General features: G+C 37.4%; 1 protein-coding gene across 1 annotated transcript in view; it reads left to right on the top strand.

Moving 5' to 3' along the window:
* Window positions 1-22,402, top strand: part of NCKAP1 (NCK associated protein 1) — a 122,361-nt gene that overhangs the window by 21,204 nt on the left and 78,755 nt on the right. Inside the window, exons 3-7 of the mRNA XM_062188773.1 lie at window positions 14,917-15,009; window positions 15,195-15,251; window positions 17,175-17,317; window positions 17,401-17,491; window positions 20,964-21,101. Coding sequence (XP_062044757.1) covers window positions 14,917-15,009; window positions 15,195-15,251; window positions 17,175-17,317; window positions 17,401-17,491; window positions 20,964-21,101 — 522 coding nt within the window. The remainder of the gene's footprint in view (window positions 1-14,916; window positions 15,010-15,194; window positions 15,252-17,174; window positions 17,318-17,400; window positions 17,492-20,963; window positions 21,102-22,402) is intronic.

The following is a 22,402-nucleotide window of genomic DNA, read 5'->3' as shown; positions in this document are numbered from 1 at the left end:
AGATACGTTTATTCTGATTATTTACAAAGCCTAAGTTTTGTCTTATGGCCATTCTGGCCATTGTGTGTATTGTGGTATTTTTGTTTTGCTTTGTTTTTTACCTGTTGAAATTTGATGTCCTGGGTATCTGTGAAGCCTCATGATCTCAGTTTTGATGTGAACTGACTGAGATCTTGGTGAGAGATTCTTAGCCAGTTGTGTGAGGGAATGAGAAGTGAATAATTCAGCTTTACAGTTTTTAAAATGTAGATAAACAGTTAATGGAGATTTAAAGACTGGAAATGAGTAGCATTTGAGATTGATAGGAGGTTGTAGATTTCTAGCTACTTAAGTGTACTGTGGAAATGGTATTGATATCAAGCCCTCACATGTGCCACATAGCTGGCTTACTTTATCTCAAGGATCAAGGTTAGCAATATTTCTACTTTGATTCATGTCATACAAGTACAACTTGTCCCCAGTTTCAGAAAAGGCAGTCATAAAGAGAGATATGGTTTCTGGTGAAAATTCAATAAGATGTATTTTTGGAATTAGTATGAAAATGATAATCTTACTTTGCAGCCAAAAAAATTATTTTTTGTTTCTTCAGTGATTGTCCTCACCCCTTCCTTTTTAATCCCATTAGAAGCCATAAATACATACCTGTCTGCTATACAACAAAGTCAGACATTGTTGAAAAATAGTAAGGTTGGAGATATTTTTACTATGTTGTTCAGGCCCCTTTGCGACCAGTTGTAAAGTTCTATACTTAAAATTCTGAATTTTGGAAAAATCTGGGACCAAGGAATCAGTTACTTTTTTTTTTCTTTCTGGGTATTGATGTTTAACTAAATGCTCCATATACTTCAAAGCAGGCTGATTTAATAAAATTTAAAATGAAGAAAAGCCATACCAGTTTTTTGATTATTGCAGCCACTTACTGCATGTCTACCAAGTGTCAGGCTATGTGTTTTAGTAGATCTTACTTAAGAATTTCAAAGCTGAGAAATCATCCAATTTATCTATAATATGATATCTTCTATTATTTTGAAAGTCTAAATGTCAAAAGTGACTTATTTCTCTTAGGTCACTTAAGAATACATGGAGTGTAATCTTACGGTTTTCTCAGATGAAGAAAATAGAAATCCCTTTATTTCTTTATTAATAGATATTGATTATTATTATATAGATATATAGATATTAATTATATTAATTATTTATTATTAATAGATAATGTTATTATGCTAGGATTTTCTAAAAGGCATTTTAAGTACATGTTCAAGTGTATGTTAAAACTTTTCTAACTGATTTTTTCCAGACTTTTTAAATTTAACTTTGTTCTCTTTTGTCCTTTGCTATATTTACATATAAAAGCTAGTTTGTGTTTTTTGAAATAATATAATTATCTGGCACAAAAGTGTTTTTATAGCATTTGCCTGTGGAATTGTACATTTTAGTATAATATTTTGGGTTTGATTCCTTAATCAGTGGGAAAATATAAATTATGATCCTGTGTATGTTGAATTAGGCCATAGAGTCTGTAAGAATAAGGAATTTTTGGTGAGGAGAGAGCCACAAGAGTGATACAGGGATTCTAGAATAGAACTCAAACCATTGTCATTTGAAAATTATATCTACATATTTGTATAAATTACATATTTTCAAACTAAGAGGAATATTTTATGTTATAGGTATTGTTTTCTCCTCTCTCAAGGAATACAGTATTCAAGGTCCTATGAAACAAATATTGTTTTTTGAAATAGCTTGCAGACATATGTAAAGAAAGACAAAGTAATAAAATAAAAGTATCATCATAATAAATAATAAATAAAATATAAATAATTATGTTTATATTTATAAATATATAAATTAAACTAAATATAAATTAAAAATAAATTAAATATAATATAAATAAAATAATAAATAAAAGTATCATCATAACATAATAAGGTTAGTTCAGAGAGATAGCATTAGAATCTGTTTCCAAACACCATTTTATTCCTAGTAACTGACATATTAGAGACACTAAATTAGTGTTTAATGAATGAATGAACCTTCTTAATTGACTTTTAACTTTGTCAGCCTTCACTTGTATTCAAACGCTGGCTTGTATTTATGTCAGGACTCAAGCTTATTGATATCCTTTTAAAGTTATTGAGTTAATTTTAGCTGAGAAAAAGTAGTACTTTTTTGTAAAGCTATACAAATATATTTCATTAATGATATTACTAAAAGTAACCAAGTAAAAGAGAGTTTTAACTTTTATACAGTGTTCTGAGATTGCATTATATGCTGGCTGATTCTTAAAAACGAGTGAAAAACTGAGTAATTGTTTGTGTTGCTTCACTCTGTTTTCACATCTTGGACTTTAAGACATAATATTGTTACCATCAAAGTGAAATGAATTCTTCCTAAATTTTATCAGTTGCTTAAAATTATTTCACGGTTTGATGTGTTTCATAGTTAAACTGTGACTCTCTGGAATTACAGTTATGTGCCTTTCTGGTATTAAAACTATCCAGCCTAATAACATACCACTTTCATTTACATTTCCTCTTTTTTCTGAAATACTTTCTCCTCTTAGCTCTCTGTCTTGTAATTTCTGTTCTAGTCATACCAAACTAAAGACATAATCTCTTCAATTCAAGGAAACTTTATACTTTTCTGGAAATAATCCTGCCAATGAGTATTAAACTGGGGTTTCATAGCATAGCCCCTAAGGATATGCATTTCAGGCATCTTTAATCATTTTTCCACTTTAAGTTTCTTGAAGTTGTATCTTGCCACCAGTGATAGTTTTTCAGCTAATTTTTAAATAATTAATGGCCATTTCCTTTGGCTACAGTGGTGATAATGATGCTCTTGATAGTAGCAAAGGGCATTATCAGTACCTAATCATCTGCTGACCTTTATCTTTTGTTTCTTTGTCCTTTCTTTAAGGCCTTTAGTCACTTTTAGCCTTTTGAGTAGTTAGCATGATATCTTACTGTTTTTTTTTTTTTTTTTATGGCACATTCAATAGTACCTTTCTTGACAAACCAAAGGTTATTTGACAAGATCATAAATAAAAGATAGTAAAAGAAGCTACAGTGTTGTGAAAATTCATTTCTTTTATTATTATTCCTTGTACTCACCATGTTTTAAATGTTTTGTCAATGTCTTAGGCCAGCTACAAGAATACAGAATGATATGTTGTATTAGAGCTCATTGTCAACTATGGGTGTAATGTAGAATATGCAGAAAATATATTTAATTGTCTTTTATTTTAAGGAATGTTTTATTATGTAAGGGTATTATATACTTGTATGGCACAAATTGCCATGTTTTCTGTTGCCTCTTGACCTTTTCTTTGCTGCTTTCACTATGTGGAATAGCCTCTGTCTTCCATTTCTTTTCCAAGGCCAACTTCTACTTGTCTTTCAGGTCTTCATTTAGATGTCAGTAGTCAGAGAAGCTTTTCCTGACTCTTTCAAATGGGGTTAAGTGCTGCATGGGTATGTTCCCATTGTGTCTTTACAGACTGATCATTCATTTATTTAAAATATTTGTTTATTATCTTCTGTGAACCAAGTACTTTTCTGGGAGAGAGGAATCTAGCAGTGAACAAACTGATGTGGTCTCTGTTCTTGTAGAGCTTATGTTTAACTAGATGGAGACGAACAGCAAATGAATATGAATATAATACCAGGTAAAAAGTTTTAGGAAGAAGAACAAAACAAGGTAAATGAGTTGGAGTAGTAAGGAGATACTAATTTTCTTAGAATGACCAGGGAAGGCCTTACTGAGGAGACATTAGGGCAGAGATTTGAATGTGTGAGGGAGTGAGATGAGCGAGGGAAGGAGTGTTCTATACTGAAGAAATAGCAGCTCCAAATGCTAAAATGGGTATAACTCTGACATGTTCAAGGAACAGAAAGAAGGCCGTTATGAGTGGAATAGGTGATTGAGAGGGACTGTGGTAAGAGATAAGATCAGAGTGGTTGCAAGAGATAGACAGATCATCATAGTGCTTTCTAAGTCATAGTAAGGACTTTAGCTACTTACCTTAACCTTCTATGCCATAGCGCTAGCCCCCTCTAACTACCTTGAGTGAGTTGAGATGCCATTGGAAGTCAGTAACAGAGGAATGAAGTGATGTGACTGATTACTGTGATTGCTGGAAATAGTGTGTAGGAGAACAGAAGTTAAAAACAGGAAGAATAACTAGGAAAAAAAATTATATGTAAATAATTTCTTTTTTATTTGAGAGACAGAGATAGAGCTGCCATCTAGTGGTTCACTCCCCAAATACCTACAGTGGCCAGGACTAGGCTAGGGGTGAAGACTGAAGATGACTTGGAATCTGTATGTCCCAGGTGTATGGTTGGGACCCAGTCACTTGAGCCATCCCCCCTGCCTCCTAGAGTCTGAGTGACAGTAGAAGGATAGTGGAATGAATATATATGAAGCCCCTCTGCATTCAAAGAATTAGTGGAATTAGGGTATTAGAGATTTTAAGTGGAAATTATTCTCCCATTGATGCTACCTTGTTTCCAAATATTCCAAGAACAACACATGGCTGAAAAAGCCAGTGAGAAACCAGAATGGCTTAAACATAAACTTTGTTCCTGTTTACAGGCTTGCCTTGAGGAAACTTAACATCAGATTTCATTCCCTCTGTCATGTATTCATGTATCAAAAATAATCCGTGAGTGCCATCTCAATTATAGGCTCTCTTAACTTTCCTAAGTTGCTCACCATTCTTAACATCCTTGGAAGTTTTGACTTTTCTTACTGTGGTCTTTATCATACTATTATGTAGTTGTATTATTTTTACCTATTTCATGTTATTGCCAGTTGATGAGGGCCTTTGTCTTGACATGTGGGAATTTACTACAATTTTTCACTATCTTTGAATTTTTCACTTAGGGCATCTTGAAGTTATAGTATAATCTGCTTTTTTTTTTGCAGAGTTAGAGAGAGGCAGAGGCAGAGAGAGATATTTTCCATCTGCTGGTTCACTTCCTAAATGGTCGCAATGGCTGGAGCTGGGCTGTTCCAAAGCTAGGAGCCAGGAGCCTCTTCAGGTCTCCCATGTGGGTGTAGGGCCCAACCACTTGGGCCATCTTCCTCTGCTTTCCCAGGTACAGTAGCAGGGAGCTGGATTGGAAGTGAAACAGCCAGGACTTGAACTGGCACCAGTGTGGGATGCCGGCACTGCAGGTGGCTTTACCCACTATTCCACAGTGCTAGCCCCTATAACCTGCTTTTAAAACTGAATATTTATTTTTTAAAAAATGTGGAAGTCTTCTGTACATGTGTACATCCGTCCCTCACTAGATGGGTGTTCATTTAGGGCAGGATCAGTGTTTTAGTCCAGTTTACTTTAACTCCTCCCACAGAGGCTGACAATATAATATACTGGGATATTTGTTGACTATATGAATAGTACATGATTATAGTGATTCTTCACTTATCCAGAGGTCACTTTTCCTGTTACTTATCTCTTAGAGTCACATCTGAGAACTTAAAAGAAATTAGATTTACTCCTGGGAATCTTCCCAAGAGAAATGAAAATAATTTCTACCCCAAGATATGTTTACAGCAGTATTTATTACTCCTAATAGCATCAAACTGAAACAGTTCAAATTCCTGTGATAAACAAATAAACAAAATGTAGTATATACATTTAGTGTTAATACTGTTAAGCAATTAAAAGTGAAACTGCTGCTATGTGATACAACGTGGATGAATGTCAAAAACAGGCTGTGTACAAGAAGGCATTTGTAAAAAGCTACGTATTGTGTGATTCTGTTTTATAGGAAATGTATAGACAGGGCAAGTTTAGTGAGACGGAAAGCAAACCAGTAGTCATGTTACAGCCAAGGGTGAGAGCGGGGCTAACTGTAAATGGGCATGGGGATGATGGAAACGTTCTGAAGTCAACTAGGGTTTTAATGGTTTTACAGCTCTATAAATTTACTAAAATTATTGTTCACTTATAATGGGTAGATTTTATAATATGTAAACTGTACCTCAGTTAAACTATAAAAACAAAGTGAGTTTGAGCAATGACAAATGGTATTCTGTAATAAATGATTTATTTAGAGAAAACCATTTTGGTTCTCTTACAACTAAGGTTATTGAGTTTACTGAGCCAAAATTTTAACAAGTGTGTTTTTTAACACTGTATGTACATTAAAACATATTCTCATATGGAGCAAATAATAATTGGCAGAAAGAAAAGTAAAACTTTTAGCAAGTATTGTGGAAATGGATATTTGGCCTTGAGATATGACACCAGTTAAGATGCCATATCCCATATCAGAGTGTCGGAGTTCCTGGCTCTGCTCCTGATTGCAGCTTCCTGCTATTGAGCACCTTGGGTGGCAGCAGGTGATGGCTCAAGAAGTTGGGACCTTCCCCCTAATGAGAGAGCCCAGACTGAGTTCCTGGCTCCTGGCTCCTGGCTTTGGGTTGACCCAGCTCCAGCTGTTGAGGGCATTTGGGAAGTGAAACAGCATATGGGATCTCTCTGTCATTCTCTGCCTGTCTGATAAAAAGTTTTTAAGAAATAGAGTAGCAAAGACTATTTAATGTTGGAGTACCTTGCATATGTCAATAGCTCCTGTGGCTATCTTGACATAAATAATTCAATATAATTATTGGTTACAATGATTACATCTAATCAGTAAGGAAAACCTGATTCATATCTAAGTATACTCTGGTGAAAGCAGGGTAATCACATATTAGAAAGATGTTTTAATATTGTGAAAATTGAATATAAAGGAGCTATCTCATTTATATTTTTATTTGTAATGGAAAATGGTGCCATTTAATGAGCTAAGTTGTACTCATTAATAGAATGTATTTTTTATATAAAAATGTTACACTTAATGAACTCCTCTTTAGGGGAGCATACAATTAGTGATTTTCTAGTACTGATGATAACATTATTTCATGTTTCCTTTAATTTGAACATTTTGCAATCAGAATCTTACAGTTACATTTCTAAGATTTTTAGCTGAGACAAGTTAATGTGTTCAGGTAATGAAATAGAGACTATCTTAATTTGTATTACTGAACCTTATATTGTTGCAGTTACCTGTTGCTATATAATAGACTGCCATAAAACCTAGTGGCTTAAAACAGCAGGTTGTTACTTAAGATTTTGTGGGTTGACTGGACAGTTCCTCTGCAGAGCTCCAGGTTATTGCTTTGTTCAGCTGGGACATGGGCCCACCTTGGACGGGGTTGCTAAACTCCCTTTATGTGCTATGATACCTCAGGCTTATTCACATCTGATTCTTCAGGGCAGTGTTTGAAAAGAGCAAAATTGGAAGGTGTAAGCTTATTAAACCCTAGCCTTATAAGCAATACTATTTCGCTTACACTACTTTCTGTTGGTCAGAGCAGGTCACAGGGCTAGCTAAGATTGAAAGAAGAAAGAAATGCATTACTGGCCAGCGTCGCCTAGCTCAATGGCTAATTCTTCGCCTGCGGCGCCAGCACACCAGGTTCTAATCCCGGTTGGGGCACCAGATTCTGTCCCGGTTGCTCCTCTTCCAGTCCAGCTCTCTGCTGTGGCTCGGGAGTACAGTGGAGGATGGCCCAAGTGCTTGGGCCCTGCACCCCATGGGAGACCAGGAGAAGCATCTGGCTCCTGCCTTCAGATCAGCGCGGTGCGCCGGCTGCAGCGGCCATTGGAGGGTGAACCAACGGCAAAGGAAGACCTTTCTCTCTCTCTCTGTCTCTCACTGTCCACTCTGCCTGTTTTAAAAAAAAAAAAAAGCATTATAGCTCTTTTTTAAAAAAAAGATTTATTTATTTACTTGAAATCAAGAGTTACTGAAAGAGAGAGGGAGAGATCGATCTTCCATCCGCTGTTTTACTTCCTAGAGGGCTGCAACGGTTGGGGCTGAGCCAGACCAGAACCAGGAGCTTCTTCCTGTCCCCTGTGTGAGTGGCAAGGGCCCAAACACTTGAGCCATCTTCTGCTACTTCCCCCAGGCCATTAGCAGAGAGTTAGATTGGAAGTGGAACAGCCTGGACTCAAATTGGTGTCCATGTGAAATGCCTGTGTCACAGGTGGCAGCATTACCCACTACAACTAGCCCCTGGACTCTTAATGATAGGTGCAACAAAATTCTGTTTCAAAGGGCGTGTACATAGCCTTTAATTTATTTTCTTTGCCCTTAAGTTCTTAGTGTAAGATGTTTCTTTTTGCTTTTCAGAATTAATTGAATAGGTGATTATCAATGTAAACTTGGAAAAAACACTTTAATATATAAAACAAAGGAGTTGAATAAGAAAGTTCTTAAAAGTCTGAATCTGTGAGATCGATTAGAATGCAATTAAATATACAAGTATACTTTCTGAAAGGAGAATGGAACTTAAACTTTGGTTGCTCCTGCACTACTTTTGTCCTATGGAATGACAGTTTGAATGTTGAACTGCATTGAAGAGGGGTTTGAGCTTTGAAATCTGATAGCCAGGAGCCAGGAGCTTGTTCCAGGGCTCAGGTACTTGGACCATCTTCTGGTACTTTTTCTGGTGGATCAGAAGTGGAACAGCCAGAACCAAACCAGTGTCTATGGCATCACAGGTGTCAGTGGCAGCTTAATCACTTAGCTATGCCACTAACAGACACCTACTTCTTCCTGTTATTTTCCCATTTTAGAAGGGCATATGAAATATTTTGCCAAACTTTGAGGATTTATTCAAAGGATTAAATTACTACTCTTATGTGTTAGAATAGAAACTCATCTGAGATAGGAATTTTTACTGGAGTCAGATTCACTTGTAATCAGCAATGAGACTTTAAAATTAAGACTACATGATCTTTATGTTAGGAAGCTTGAAGATAATTTGTTTATAGTGTACTTACTATGTGCCAATATTCTTGCCCTTGTGGAATTTACATTTGAGTTGGGATGTTAGACAACAAACAATTAAAGTGAACAAATAATTTATATTCTTTGGAAACTAATGGTAGGAAGAAATAAGAAACAGAATGAGTTAGTAAGGGCAAGGAGATTGTTTTAGATAGAGTGCTATTTTAGATACTCAAAAGTGGCCTTCACTGAGCAGAAGGGACACAAGGGAATGAGCTATGCCAAGTGGTGAAGAATATCCCAGATGTGAGAAAAAGCAAGGGTAAAGGTTTTGAGGTGGGGAACAAGCCTGGTGAATTTGAAGAACAAAGCAGGAAAACCAGTGTGGCAACTACTGAGTGACTTTGGAGAAACACAAAAGGAGAAGAGCTGTTAGAGAGACACAGGGGCTCCTAGTTAGATTTTGAAAGGCATTTGTAAGGACTTTATACTCATGTTTTATTCTAAGCATGAAGGGAAACTATTGGATTTATTTAAAAAAAAAAACAACTATATTTTGCTATAAGGTGAGACTAAACAGAATTTTTGCAAAATAGTACAGAGTATTCCCACAATTGTAGTATTAACATCTTTCATAGCCATCACTGGAACTGAAGTAGTTTGATGCTATAAAATGCCCATTCTGCTGCTGTTATGTGAAGACGGAAGAGCCAAGAGCAAAAGTACAAACCCAGTTAGAAGACTACTGTTGTGGTCCACGTGAAAGTTGGTAACTAGGATTATAACTGGGATAGTTTCTTCAAAGAGTTCTCAGTACTCTGTTATTTAAGAAAGCTTGGCTTAGAATATCATACTAAGAAATTAGGAGCTAGCATTGTGATGTAGTAGGTAAAGCCGCCATCTGTGATGCCAGCATCCCATATAGGTGCCAGTTTGAGACCCAGCTGTCCTACTTCCAATCCAGCTTCCTGCTACTATGCCTGAGAAAGCAGAAGGTGGTCCAAGTGCTTGGGCTCCTGAACCTACCTGGGAGATCCGGAAGAAGCTCCTGACTCCTGGCTTCTGTCTGGTCCTGCCCTGGCTGTTGTGGCCATTTGGAGACTGAACCAGCAGATGGAAGATCTCTTTCTCTTTCTTCCTCGCTCTATGTAACTTTCAAATAAATAAATCTTTTAAAAAAAGAAATTAAATTAGATGAAGCTTTACCTGAACCCACATTTCTTAAGAGGAACAAAATACTAGCTTAATTTAGATCAAGAAAAGTAATTTATTTTTTAAAATATTTTATTTATTTGAAAGGTAGAGTTACATTGAGAGAGAGAGAGAAAGGTCTTCAGTCCTCTGATTCACTACCCAAATGGTCGTTCACAGTGGCCAGAGCTGAGCTCATCTGAAGCCAGGAGCCAGGAGCTCCTCCTAGGTACCCTATATGGGTGCAGGGGCCCAACACTTGGGCCATTTTACACTGATGTTTCAGGCTGTAAGCAAAGAGGTGGAGTGGAAGAGGATCAGCTGGTACTTGAACTGGTACCCATATGGGATGCTGGTGCCAAAGATGGAGGTTTAGCCTACTATGCCACAGCGCCATCCTTGAAAAATAATTTATTATACAGAGTTAGTTTCAAGAGTGAAAGAAGATAATTGAAGTGAGTAAATTAAAAAACTATAACCTTATCCCTTTATGTATTAAAAATCAGTCAGTTCTGTTAGGCTCATTGATAATTTGACTAGTTGAACAAAGATTAATTCCAAAGGGTTTTTTTTTTTTTTAAAGGTTTATTTATGTATTTGAAAGAGTTACACACAGAGAGGAGAGGTAGAGAGAGAGAGGGGGAGAGAGAGAGGTCTTCCATCACTGGTTCACTCTTCATTTGGCCATAACATCTGGAGCTGCATCTATCCAAAGACAGGAGCTTCTTGTGGGTCTCCCACATAGGTGCAGGGGCCCAAGTACTTGGTCTATCTTCTGCTTTCCCAGGCCATAGCAGAGAGCTGGATCAGAAGTGGAGCAGCCAGGACTTGAACCAGCGCCTGTATGGGATGCTGTCACTGCAGGTGGCAGCTTTTCCTGCTATGTTGCAGCGCTGGCCTCACGAAGGTTTTTCAGTGTAGAAGATATGCTGTTTGTAGTTTACATATCTGGTATATATATCCTGTTTATTTTGGATTTTTATGCATTTTACTTGACTATTAAGGATAATGATTCATCGAAATTTTAAGTGAATGTATCATCACGTGGAAGTGTTTTAAAGTATTAGAGATTAGAATCAAATTTTCAGTAGTACTTTTCTGATGTGATGTTGTAAAACAGCAAACATTTTATTGATTTATGATCTTAAACCATATTCTACTTTTTATTTACTATAAAACAATGAGATGTTAAATTAAGAAAAGCTTGTTCTAGATGTTGAACCTGGCTAGTACTTCTTGGTAGTATCTATTGTCCTCCAGTTTAAGAACTGAAATGTAACATATTTTTGTAGTTGGAGCCCAGTTGTTTCATGTATGACCTTATGGAATTTATTTTCACTAAAATATGGAGCATAACTATAGCTATAACATAGGGATGTTGAGAAGATTGTTTGAGATACCTGTAATCTTTGCTATGATGTTTGGCATACAGTGCATACCCAATAAATATCAGCACTTATTAGAAATAGAATGAATAGTAGTGAGATTATTTAAAATAGTTTTATTTTTACTTGTTTTGAAGAAATGATCTGTGAGCTTCTTTTCTTAGTCATGTAACATTTAATGCATAGCTTCTGGGTAGCAGGCGCTGTTAAATGTTCTCATGTACATTGCCTTGGTTGATTGTGCATGTCATCTCCCATTTTGATAATGGGCTTCCTAACCATGTCATTTGACAATGAACATTTAAAGGTATTTAGTTTATCAGTCAGTCCCCTATCTGAAAGATGTTTATATTGAATACTTTTTGTGTGCAGAGTTGTATGATAGACAAAAGATATTAAAACCTCAGATCTAGTGTACTGTCTTCAAGTTTTGGAGGTAGCTATGATAAAAAGTAAAAGTGATATCTGCTATTAGAAATTATACACATTTAGAAAAGGAGATTTTTTTTTTTTTTTTTCGTGGAAGAAGTTCATTTAGGAATGATCTCTTTAAAGTGAGGTTAGCATTTTAGCTGAGTGTTTTAAGAACAGTGGGATTTGGACATCCCAAGAGGGAAACAGAGTAAGACAGCATGAGATATATATAGAAACTAGTGAATAACTTGTTTTGGCTACTGTGTGTAATGTGTGAATGGGTGTTCTAGAAATTTAAATAGGAAAAGTAAGTTAGAACCAGACTGTACAGGTTGTTGAAAGTATGACTAATCATTTTGAATTCAGGCATCTAGTGATTGTTTTTGTAGCTGATACAAAGTCTGGGCCTATATGGTTTGGAGAAAATAAGATTGAGGAATTTCAATTATAATTATATTCGCTTGATAAAAAGGGAAATGGTAGGCATATAGAATAGTACAAAGGACACTTTTTTAGAAGTAAGGAGGTAAGATTTCCAATCATGGTCTGACAGTAAATAGTAATATAACTTTCAGAAGATTTTTTCAAGTTCTGTATTAGATTAATATATAAAATGAGGGTTTAGGCTGGCGCCGCTGCTCAATAGGCTAATCCTCCACCTTGCGGTGCTGGCACACTGGGTTCTAGTCCCGGTCGGGGCGCCGGATTCTGTCCCGGTTGCCCCTCTTCCAGGCCAGCTCTCTGCTGTGGCCCGGGATTGCAGAGGAGGATGGCCCAAGTGCTTGGATCCTGTACCCCATGGGAGACCAGGAGAAGCACCTGGCTCCTGCCATCGGATCAGTGCGGTGCGCCGGCCACAGCGTGCCAGCCGCGGCGGCCATTGGAGGGTGAACCAACAGCAAAGGAAGACCTTTCTCTCTCTCTCTCTCTCTCTGTCTCTCTCTCTCACTGTCCACTCTGCCTGTCAAAAAATAAAAATAAATAAAAATAAAAGTAAAATAAATAAAATGAGGGTTTATATAAAAGATCATTAAGACCTATAGTAAGATAGTGACTGTGTATCATTTATTGTCCAAAATAGTATTCTGAAGTTGTAAAATGGGACATTATTAGTGATTAAGCCAAGGCAACTAAAATAAATAGGATTATTAAACCTAGTAGCTAACATTGTATTCTTCATATCTTAGTATTATGAGTGTGTTTTCACTTGTTGTATTTTCAAACTCAAACTTACAGTACAGAAAGACGGTAAGAAGGTCTATGGGACTGGCATTGTGGTATAGTGAGGTAAAGCCCCTTCTTGTGATGCCGGCATCCAGTATGAGTGCTGATTCAAGTCCTTTCTCCACTCTGAGCCAACTCTCTGTTAATGCACATGGGAAAGCAGCGGAGGATGGCCTGAGTCCTTGGGCCCTTGCTACCCACAAGACAGACCCAGAAGAATCTCCTGGCTTCAACCTGGCCCAGCCTTGGCTATTGCAGCCATTTGGAGAGTGAACCAGATCTCTCTCTCCCTCCCCTCCCCTCCCCTCCCTCCCATAACTCTGCATTTCAAATAAATTTTAAAAATACTTATAAAAAACCCAAACAGTTCTAAGACATCAATCATAAATGTTTAATGTTAAACAAGGTAAAAATCAGGTAATTTGAAGAAATAGTGTCATTTTAAAGTAAGTATTAGCTTGATGTTGGAGCATTAATGATTAAAAATGTTTTCATAGAAACAGAATTGCTTTGAAACATGTTGTACAAAATAGAGTCAACTACTTTCATAGATAAAGCTAAAAACCATTATGTATCACTACAAGTATGTAGCTTAATTTCTTTGGCATTTACAGGGGTTGAGATATTTCATTTATATATGTTTTCCAGCCATAATTACTTTCATATAAATGTCTTCAGGAACTGCAGTATTTAGAGTGATTGACTCATTAATAGTTGAATGTACCAGACTGCTATGCTTTCTGTTTTAAATTGACTTTTGGTAGCTTTTAAAAATTAGCCCCCTGTCTCCAATGTTAGGCATATTGCTGTAAATTTTCTGACTTACAATGGTTGAGTATAATTATATATGGGAGCATCTTTCCTCTAATGCCCCTGTGTAAATATAAATAAGAACTATATAAGGACTTTGAAAGCAAGTTTGATACTTTGAACTGCTTTCTCATATCTTCTAGTTTTTATGTGTTTTAGAAGAATATTTGTCAGACATTCAGTGTGTGTTTTGATCTCTTGGGTATCTTGTTAAAAAGCGAATTCTGGTTTTAATGGGTCTGAGGCCTGAAATCCTGCCTTTCTGCCAAGCTCTTAAATGATGTGGAAGCTGCTATTCAGTAGACTACACTCAGAGTATCAAGATTCTAAGTGATTATTAGAATTCTGGCAGTCCCAATCGTATAGGATATTAAATATGGCTAGATTCTTGAAGTTACATTAACACTTGATTTAAAAAGAAAAGATAGGATTTTTGTAAATTTTTAGTAATACAGTTGATTGAAACAATATCTGTCTTTCACATTTTCTCTCTCATGTCTTAACACTAGTTTTGCTTCTTTCTCATTTCTGTTTTTGTTGTTGTGATTTTTGCTTTTGTTTGATATATTATTGTTTTGTGATCTGGTCAGGGAACCGTTACTGTATTTTATGTTTGTATCTACATTTTATTTTGCATGCGTAACGTGGCTTTGCCTGGATGTTCTTTTTGGTAAGTTCCAAATTTATATAGCATATTGTTTTTTGTAGTGTAAATGTAATGTTTTTTCACTTTCTTTTCTTCCACAAATAGTAATGTGATCATGCTCATGACTTGCTTTTGATTATTTTTTTTTAAGAGTTCTTTTGGTAATTGGTCTTTTTCTAACATTTCCCAGTTCTCCTTAGTAGTAGCTCAATTTATTGGTACTAATCTGCTTGAATTTGTTTTATAGCTTCACACTATCAGTTGCTGATTACTATTAGCAGTTGCAGTTTCCAGAACTTGGGTGTTAAAAAAAAAACAAAAAACCTAGTCATCTAGAAATATTCTGAAAGCTTGTGCTTCCATTTAGCCATCATAACAGAAGATAGTTTGTAGTTAAAATCAATATTTTTTTATTCTCTATAAATAATACATTCTAATTTTGTTTATTTTACAGCAACAGCTTGCACAACTACAGAAAGAAAAGTCAGAGATTCTGAAAAATCTGGCATTATATTACTTCACATTTGTAGATGTTATGGAATTTAAGGTATGTATTTTAATATATAAAATTTACTGTTTCATATAAAGTTAATATTTGTTGTACAGATTTGTTATTTGTAGATAGTAAAATTGGAAAAATTCTGTAACTGAAATTTAAAATATTTTGTTTGTATTTTCTGAATTTAAAATTATTTCTACGCATAAAACATTAAAACAAGCCTTTCTTTTCAGGACCATGTTTGTGAATTGCTGAATACTATTGATGTTTGCCAAGTATTCTTTGATATTGTAAGCATCATCTTTAAAAAATTTACTATTTTCCTTTTGTTTCCAGAACTTGCTATCAGTTGCTCTCTTCTTCTTCTTTTTTTTTTTTTTTAAGATTATTTATTTATTTGAAAGGCAAAGTTACAGGGAGGCAGAGGCAGAGAGAGAGAAAGAGGTCTTCCATCTGTTGGTTCATTCCCTAGATGGCTGCAGCAGCAGCAGCCAGGAGCTTCTTCCGAGTCTCCCACGGGGTGCAGGGACCCAAGGACTTGGGTCATCTTCTGGTGCTTTCCCAGGCTGTAGCAGAGAGCTGGATTCAAAGTGGGGCAGCTGGGACTTGAACTGGCACCCATATGGGATGCTGGCAGTGCAGGCGAAGGCATTACCCACTACACCACAGAGCTGGCCCCCAATTGCTTTTCTTTAGAGAAAGTTTATAAAAGCAGTATATAAATTTTTAGTATTATTATAGCTTTTTTTTTTTTCTTTTTTAAACAATGTATTTTGTTTATTTGAAATGCAGTGTGACGGAGAGGGAGAAACAGATCTTCATCTGCTGCTTTACTCCTAAATTGCCCCAAAGACTGGGGCTGGGCCAGGCCAAAGCTAGAAGCCAGGAACTCCATCCTAGTCTGCCATGTTGGGGGTTGGGGACCAAGTACTTGGCCCATCATCCATTGCTTTCTTAGGTATATTAGAGAGTGGTAGATTGGAAGCAGGCAGCCAGAACTAGTTCTACTGTGCTTGAGTGGGATGTGGCAGTGGAAGTAGTGGCTTAAACCACAGCACTGCAATGCTGGCCCCTATTTTAGCTTTATTGTAGGTTCTTTTTTAAAGTAAGGACTTATCAAATGTATTCTATATTTTTACTTATTGATTGCCACTGATTATAAGTCTTATACAGTTATTAATTTCTGTATTTAGGCTCAATATAAAAATATTCAATAAATATTTTTTTCTGTAAGAGGCATACTTGATAGAATTCTTCTTAGTATGACAGTTTCTGAATGTAAGAAGTCTAAATGAGGGGCTGGCGCCGTGGCTCACTTGGTTAATCCTCCGCCTGTGGTGCCAGCATCTCATATTGGTGCCAGCTTCTGGCCCCGGTTGCTCCTCTTCCAGTCCAGCTCTCTGCTGTGGCCCAGGAGGGCAGTGGAAGATGGCCCAGGTGCTTGGAAGACCAGTAGGAGGCACCTGGCTCCTGGCTTCGGATTGGCACAAGCGCCGGCCGTGACGGCCATTAGGGGAGTGATCCAATGGAAGGAATGTCTTTCTCTCTCACTGCCTGTAACTCTACCTGTCAAAAAAAAAGAAAAAAGTCTAAATGAGAAATGTCTGTTGACATAATCAAGTTATTTTTTTAATAATACTTTTTCTTGATGTTGATATTGGCAGCAGTGTGTTGCCTTATGCTGGTTTTTATCTTTTTAAACTCTTATAGTTTGAATACAGCGATCAGAAGCTCTTTTTCTTTCATTCATAGAACTGTGTAAAAAATGCAAAACTGTTTCCTGTAACTCAAATTTTAGAAGTTTTAAGAGGGCATTTGACACAACAGTTAAGACACCATTTAGGACACCTGCATTCTATATTGGAGTGCCTTGTTCAAGTCCCAGCTTCCTATTCTAGCTTCTTGCTAATATGTACTTAGGGAGGCAGCATGTGGTGGCTCAAGTGTTTGGATCCCTGCCTCTCATAAGGGTGTGAGCATCAGCTGCTGTGGGAGTTTGAGGAGTGAACCAGCCATTGGAAAATCTATCTCTGTCTTTCTACCTTTCAAATAAATTAAAAACTAAAAATTTTTACAAGTTTTTCCTGAAAGAATTGCAGAAATGGGAGATTAGAAAATTAGTAGCTTTCAGTAGTTGCTATGAAATTTTTCTTGTGTGTATTTAAAAGATTGACAAATAGGAAGGAGGTGAACTTGATGATTTGCTTTTCTAGACTGTAAACTTCGATTTAACAAAGAACTACTTAGATTTGATTATAACCTATACAACACTAATGATACTACTGTCTCGAATTGAAGAAAGGAAGGCAATCATTGGATTATACAACTATGCTCATGAAATGACCCATGGAGCAAGGTAGACCTACATTCTAAAAGTCTTTCTAAGATTCTAAATTTGATTTATTACAACTTATTGAAATCTGATATGTCTCTTTTAAGTGACCGAGAATATCCACGACTTGGTCAGATGATTGTGGATTATGAAAACCCTTTAAAAAAGATGATGGAGGAATTTGTACCCCATAGCAAGGTAAGAGCTGACTTTTGGATATGGTATAATGAGCATGACTTTGCCTATATGAGATACCTTAAGGATGAATAGTTAGACAAGGTGATGAACTTCTTTTAGGAAAAGAAATTATAGTAGAATATAATTTTTTTGTGAACCAAAGAACTAATTGGTTAGATTCAGAATAGCCTATAGAGATTCAATTATTCATTGATAATTATTCATTCATTACTGTGTATAGAGGTAGTAGAGCATATAGTATAGTATTTAAGAATGTCTGTTATCATACTACTCTGCCTGGGTTTTAACCCCAGCTCTGCCAATTACTGCGTAATACTGGGCAAGTTACTTAAACAATCTTATGTTCTTCAGTTTTCTTGTCCGTAAAAATAGAGTAATAATAGCACTTACCCATATGATAAGAGATTATGAGAATTGAATGAATTAGTTTATAAAAGTACTTAAATGTATAGCATTTGGTGAATTTTAGCTATATTATATTATGTTCTGTTAATGAGAAAAACATGACAAGAGTTATGTGGAAATTTGAAATGTCTAACCTTACAATTATTTTAAAAAGTCATTCTGAGGGCTGTTACTGTGGCATAGTAGGCTGAATCTCCGCCTATAGCACCAGCATCACATATGGGTGCCAGTTTGTATCCCAGCTGCTCCTCTTCCAATCCAGCTTTCTGTTATGGCCTGGGAAAGCAGTGAAAGATGTCCAAATGCTTGGGCACCTGCTCTTGCATGGGAGATCCAGAGGGAGTTCCTAGCTCCTGGCTTTGGATCGGCTAAGCTCTAGTCATTGTGGCCATTTGGGGAGTAAGCCAGTGGATGGAAGACCTTTCTCTTTATCTCTTCCTCTCTAAGTCTACCATGCAAAAAAATCTTTTTTTTTTTTTTTAAAGATTTATTTTTATTTATTTGAAAGAGTTACAGAGAGGTAGAGACACAGAGAGAGAGAGAGGTCTTCCATCTGCTGGTTCACTCCCCAGATGGCCGCAATGGCTGGAGCTGTGCCAATCCGAAGCCAGGAGCCAGGTGCTTCTTCCGGGTCTCCCATGTGGGTGCAGAGGCCCAAGGACTTGGGCCATCTTCTACTGCTTTTCCAGGCCATAACAGAGAGCTGGATGGGAAGTGGAGCAGCTGGGACTAGAACTGGTGCGCATATGGGATGCTGGCGCTTCAGGCCAGGGCGTTAACCCACTGCACCACAGCGCCAGCAGTGAATAAAAATCTTAAAAAAAAAAAAAAGTCACTCTGTATGAAATAATTTTGGTTGTAAAAAGACTTGCCACTAGGGCCAGCATAGTGGCGTAGCATTTTAAGCCTCTGACTGAGAGGCCAGCATCCCATATAGGCGCTGATTTGAGCCCCGGCTGCTCTGTTTCCAATCCAGCTCCTTGCTAATGCACCTTGGAAAGCAGTGGAAAATGGCCCAGGTACCTGGACTCCTGCACTCAAGTGGGAGACCCACAAGAAGCTCCTGGCTTTGGATCAGCCCAATTCTGTCTGTTGGTACAATTTGGAGAGTGAACCAGTGGATGGAAGATCCCTCTCTCTCTAACTCTGCCTTTCAAATAAATAAAAAAATAAAAAATAAATAAATATATCTTTAAAAAAGTAAAAAGCAATAGGTGAAATAAATTAAAAAAAAAAAGACTTGTCATTATAGCTTCTGTGTAGTAGGGCTCATTCATAGAATTGTTCCTATGTGCTTCAACGAAATTATAGATAATAATATATTGTTACTTACAAACATTTGAGGCCTGGAAAAATATTATGACAGGGTAAGCTATTTGGCGGTGATAGTGACAATACTGAAGTTCAGGAAATTGAAATCTTGGTTCATTTTTCCTCTTTGAATGTTAAGAGTTAGAATTTTAATAATACAACATTTTGTATAAACCTGTGCTTTTTCTTGACATCCAGTCAACAAAGGATTTTATTTCACTGCTTTTACCCCACAAAAGTTGTTAAAAGACTTTTCCAATTTGATTTCTTTGCATAGCCAGTTTACAGGTTGTGCATTCTTAATCTGAAAATCTGAAATCCAGAATGCTCCAAATTCTGAAACTTTCTGAATACTGAAAGAGGTTAGTAGGTAGTATCATAGGTTTAAGCCATTGGCTGCAACACTGGCATCCCAGTGGACATTGGTTTGAGGCCCAGCTTCTCCACTTCCAGTCTAGTTCCCTGCTAATGTGCCTGGGAAAAGCAGAAGATGGTCCAAGTCATTGGGCCTCTTCACTCACGTGGGTAACCCACATTAAGGTCCTGGCTTCTGGCTTCGGCCTGGCCCCACCCTCGATGTTGTAGCCATTTGGAGAGTGAATTAAAAGACACACTCTGTCTTTCAAATAAATAAATCTTAAAAAATCAGCATTGTAGATGGAGGTATGAAGATTCCTCAGAATGTTCATGGCCATCTCCTAGTGCTGATTTTGGTGATATTTTTCTTTACCTACTCTTCCCTGTGCCTCTCTTCTTTGCTCTCTGGATCCATTTCTGATTTTTCACTACTTGTGCATTGCCTCATTTTTATTTTTTAATTTGTTTTTTAAGATTTATTTTATTTATTTGAAAGACAGAGTTACAGAGAGAGGTAGAGCCAGGAAGAGAGGACATTCATTCCGCTGGTTCACTTCCCAAATGACCACAATGGCCAGAGCTGCGCCAATCCGAAGCCAGGAGCCAGGAACTTCCTCTGGGTCTCCCACGTGGATGCAGGGGCCCAAGGACTTGGGCCATCTTATGCTGCTTTCCCAGGCCATAACAGAGACCTGGATAGGAAGTGGAGCAGCCAGGACTCAAACTGGCGCCCATATGGGAATGCTGGTGCTGCAGGCTGGCACTTTAACCCACCGTGCCACTGCGCTGGCCCCACCTGTGCTTAATTAGCTACTTCAGATTTGATGCTTTCTTCAGTTAGGTGATGAAAATTTCCTTTTTTTTGTTTTTGAATATTTATTTATTATTCATTTGAGAGACAGAGGGAGAGACAGAGAGAGGTCTTCCATCCTCTGGTTCACTCGCCAAATAGCTGCAATAGCCAGAGCTGAGCTGATCCAAAGCCAGGAGCCAGGGGCTTCTTCTGGGTCTGCCGTGTGGGTACAGGGCCCCAAACCCATATAGGATGCTGGTGCTGCAGGAGGAGGCCTAGCCTGCTACACTGCAGTGCTGGCTCTTCGACCACCTTTTTAAGTACTTCATAGTCACTAGCACAGTGTTCAATTAAGCTCTTGTCTAGGATTGCAGAATATACATATGTATATACATATACATACGTGTGTGTGTGTGTGTATATATATATATATAGAATTAAAAGCAAAATCTAGATACGGGTCTGTTACACAGCTCAGATGTTATAGGAAGTATAGTTTTAAATAAGTGACTCAATTCTTTTAAAGTGATAAAGCATAAATAGGCAACAATTCTAGCTGGAATTTAAAAAATAATTTATTCCTCGTCTTTCTTTTTTCTACTTTAGTCTCTTTCAGATGCGCTAATCTCTCTTCAAATGGTGTATCCTCGAAGGAATCTTTCAGCTGATCAGTGGAGAAATGCACAATTATTGAGTCTCATCAGTGCACCCAGTACAATGCTTAATCCTGCACAATCTGACACTGTATGGTTTCGTTTTTTCCCTTTTGAGTGAAAATAAGTGGTTCCTAAAATAAATTGGCTAAATAGTGCTGTTGCAGTTTTCTTAGTAAACATTAGTCTGTCAGTGAAGTTTGCTTTTTTAAGTGTGTTGTTTAGTTTCTTTGTAGATTTTCAAGAAAAACTGAAATTACAGTAATGCAATTAATAGCATGAGTATTCTTTAATGTTGAAAGTTTGTTGTGTCCTATCTTGGTACAAAAATTTGAAGAAGTATAAAGAGAAAAAGTCACCCCAAATCTTACCTACTAGGAAAAATTGTTATATTGTTAGGTTTTTAATTTTTTAATGTATATAAACTTAGATCTTGTACATATGAAAAATATATATACACAGTTATGGATTTGAGAGAGAAAATGAACATCCAGGCATATAAATCTCTTTTAACTTGACTAAAATTTGATTCTGTGAAATCCTGTCAACTCTGATGTAAGTCTTGAAAAAATGGGAAATTGTCATTTACTAGATTGAAGACAATTTAGCTGTAGTGTGTTTTAAGTAGAGGTTTGGAGGGGTACAAATGTGAAACAGGCATATCTCATTGTCTTACTGACTGCAGGTTTAAATAATAAAACTTATCTAGCTGCTTTTTTTTTTTTTTTTTTTTTTTCCCCCGACAGGCAGAGTTAGAGAGAGACAGAGGGAAAGATCTTCCTTTCTCCATTGGTTCACCCCCCAAGTGGCTGCTATGGCCAGCGCGTTGCGGCCGGAACGCTGCGCTGATCTGAAGCCAGGAACCAGGTGCTTCCTCCTGGTCTCCCATGTGGGTGCAGGGCCCAAGCACTTGGGCCATCCTCCAATGCCTTCCTGGGCCACAGCAGAGAGCTGGCCTGGAAGAGGAGCAACCGGGATAGAATCCGGCACCCCGACCAGGACTAGAACCCGGTGTGCCGGCGCCGCAGGTGGAGGATTAGCCTAGTGAGCCACGGCACCGGCCTATAGCTGCTTTTTTTAAAAGGTTTATTTTATTTATTTGAAAGTTAGAGAGAGGTAGAGAGGTCTTCCACCCACTGGTTCGCTTCCCAAATGGCCACAAAGGCTGGAGCTGAGCCGATCCAAAGCCAGGAGCCAGAAGCTTCTGCTGGGTCTCCCATGTGGGTACAGGGCTACAAGGACTTAGTTAGGGCCATCCTCTGCTGCTTTCCCAAGTGCATTAGCAGGGAGCTGGATAGAAAGTAGAGCAGCTGGGACTCGAACTGGCACCCATATGGGATGTTGGTACTGTAGTTCCGGGCTTTGACCCTCTGTGCCACAGCACCGGCCCCT

Source organism: Lepus europaeus, chromosome 1 (genome assembly GCF_033115175.1).
Source record: "Lepus europaeus isolate LE1 chromosome 1, mLepTim1.pri, whole genome shotgun sequence".
Lineage (NCBI taxonomy): Eukaryota > Metazoa > Chordata > Mammalia > Lagomorpha > Leporidae > Lepus > Lepus europaeus.
This window is presented reverse-complemented; position numbering and strand designations above follow the sequence as displayed.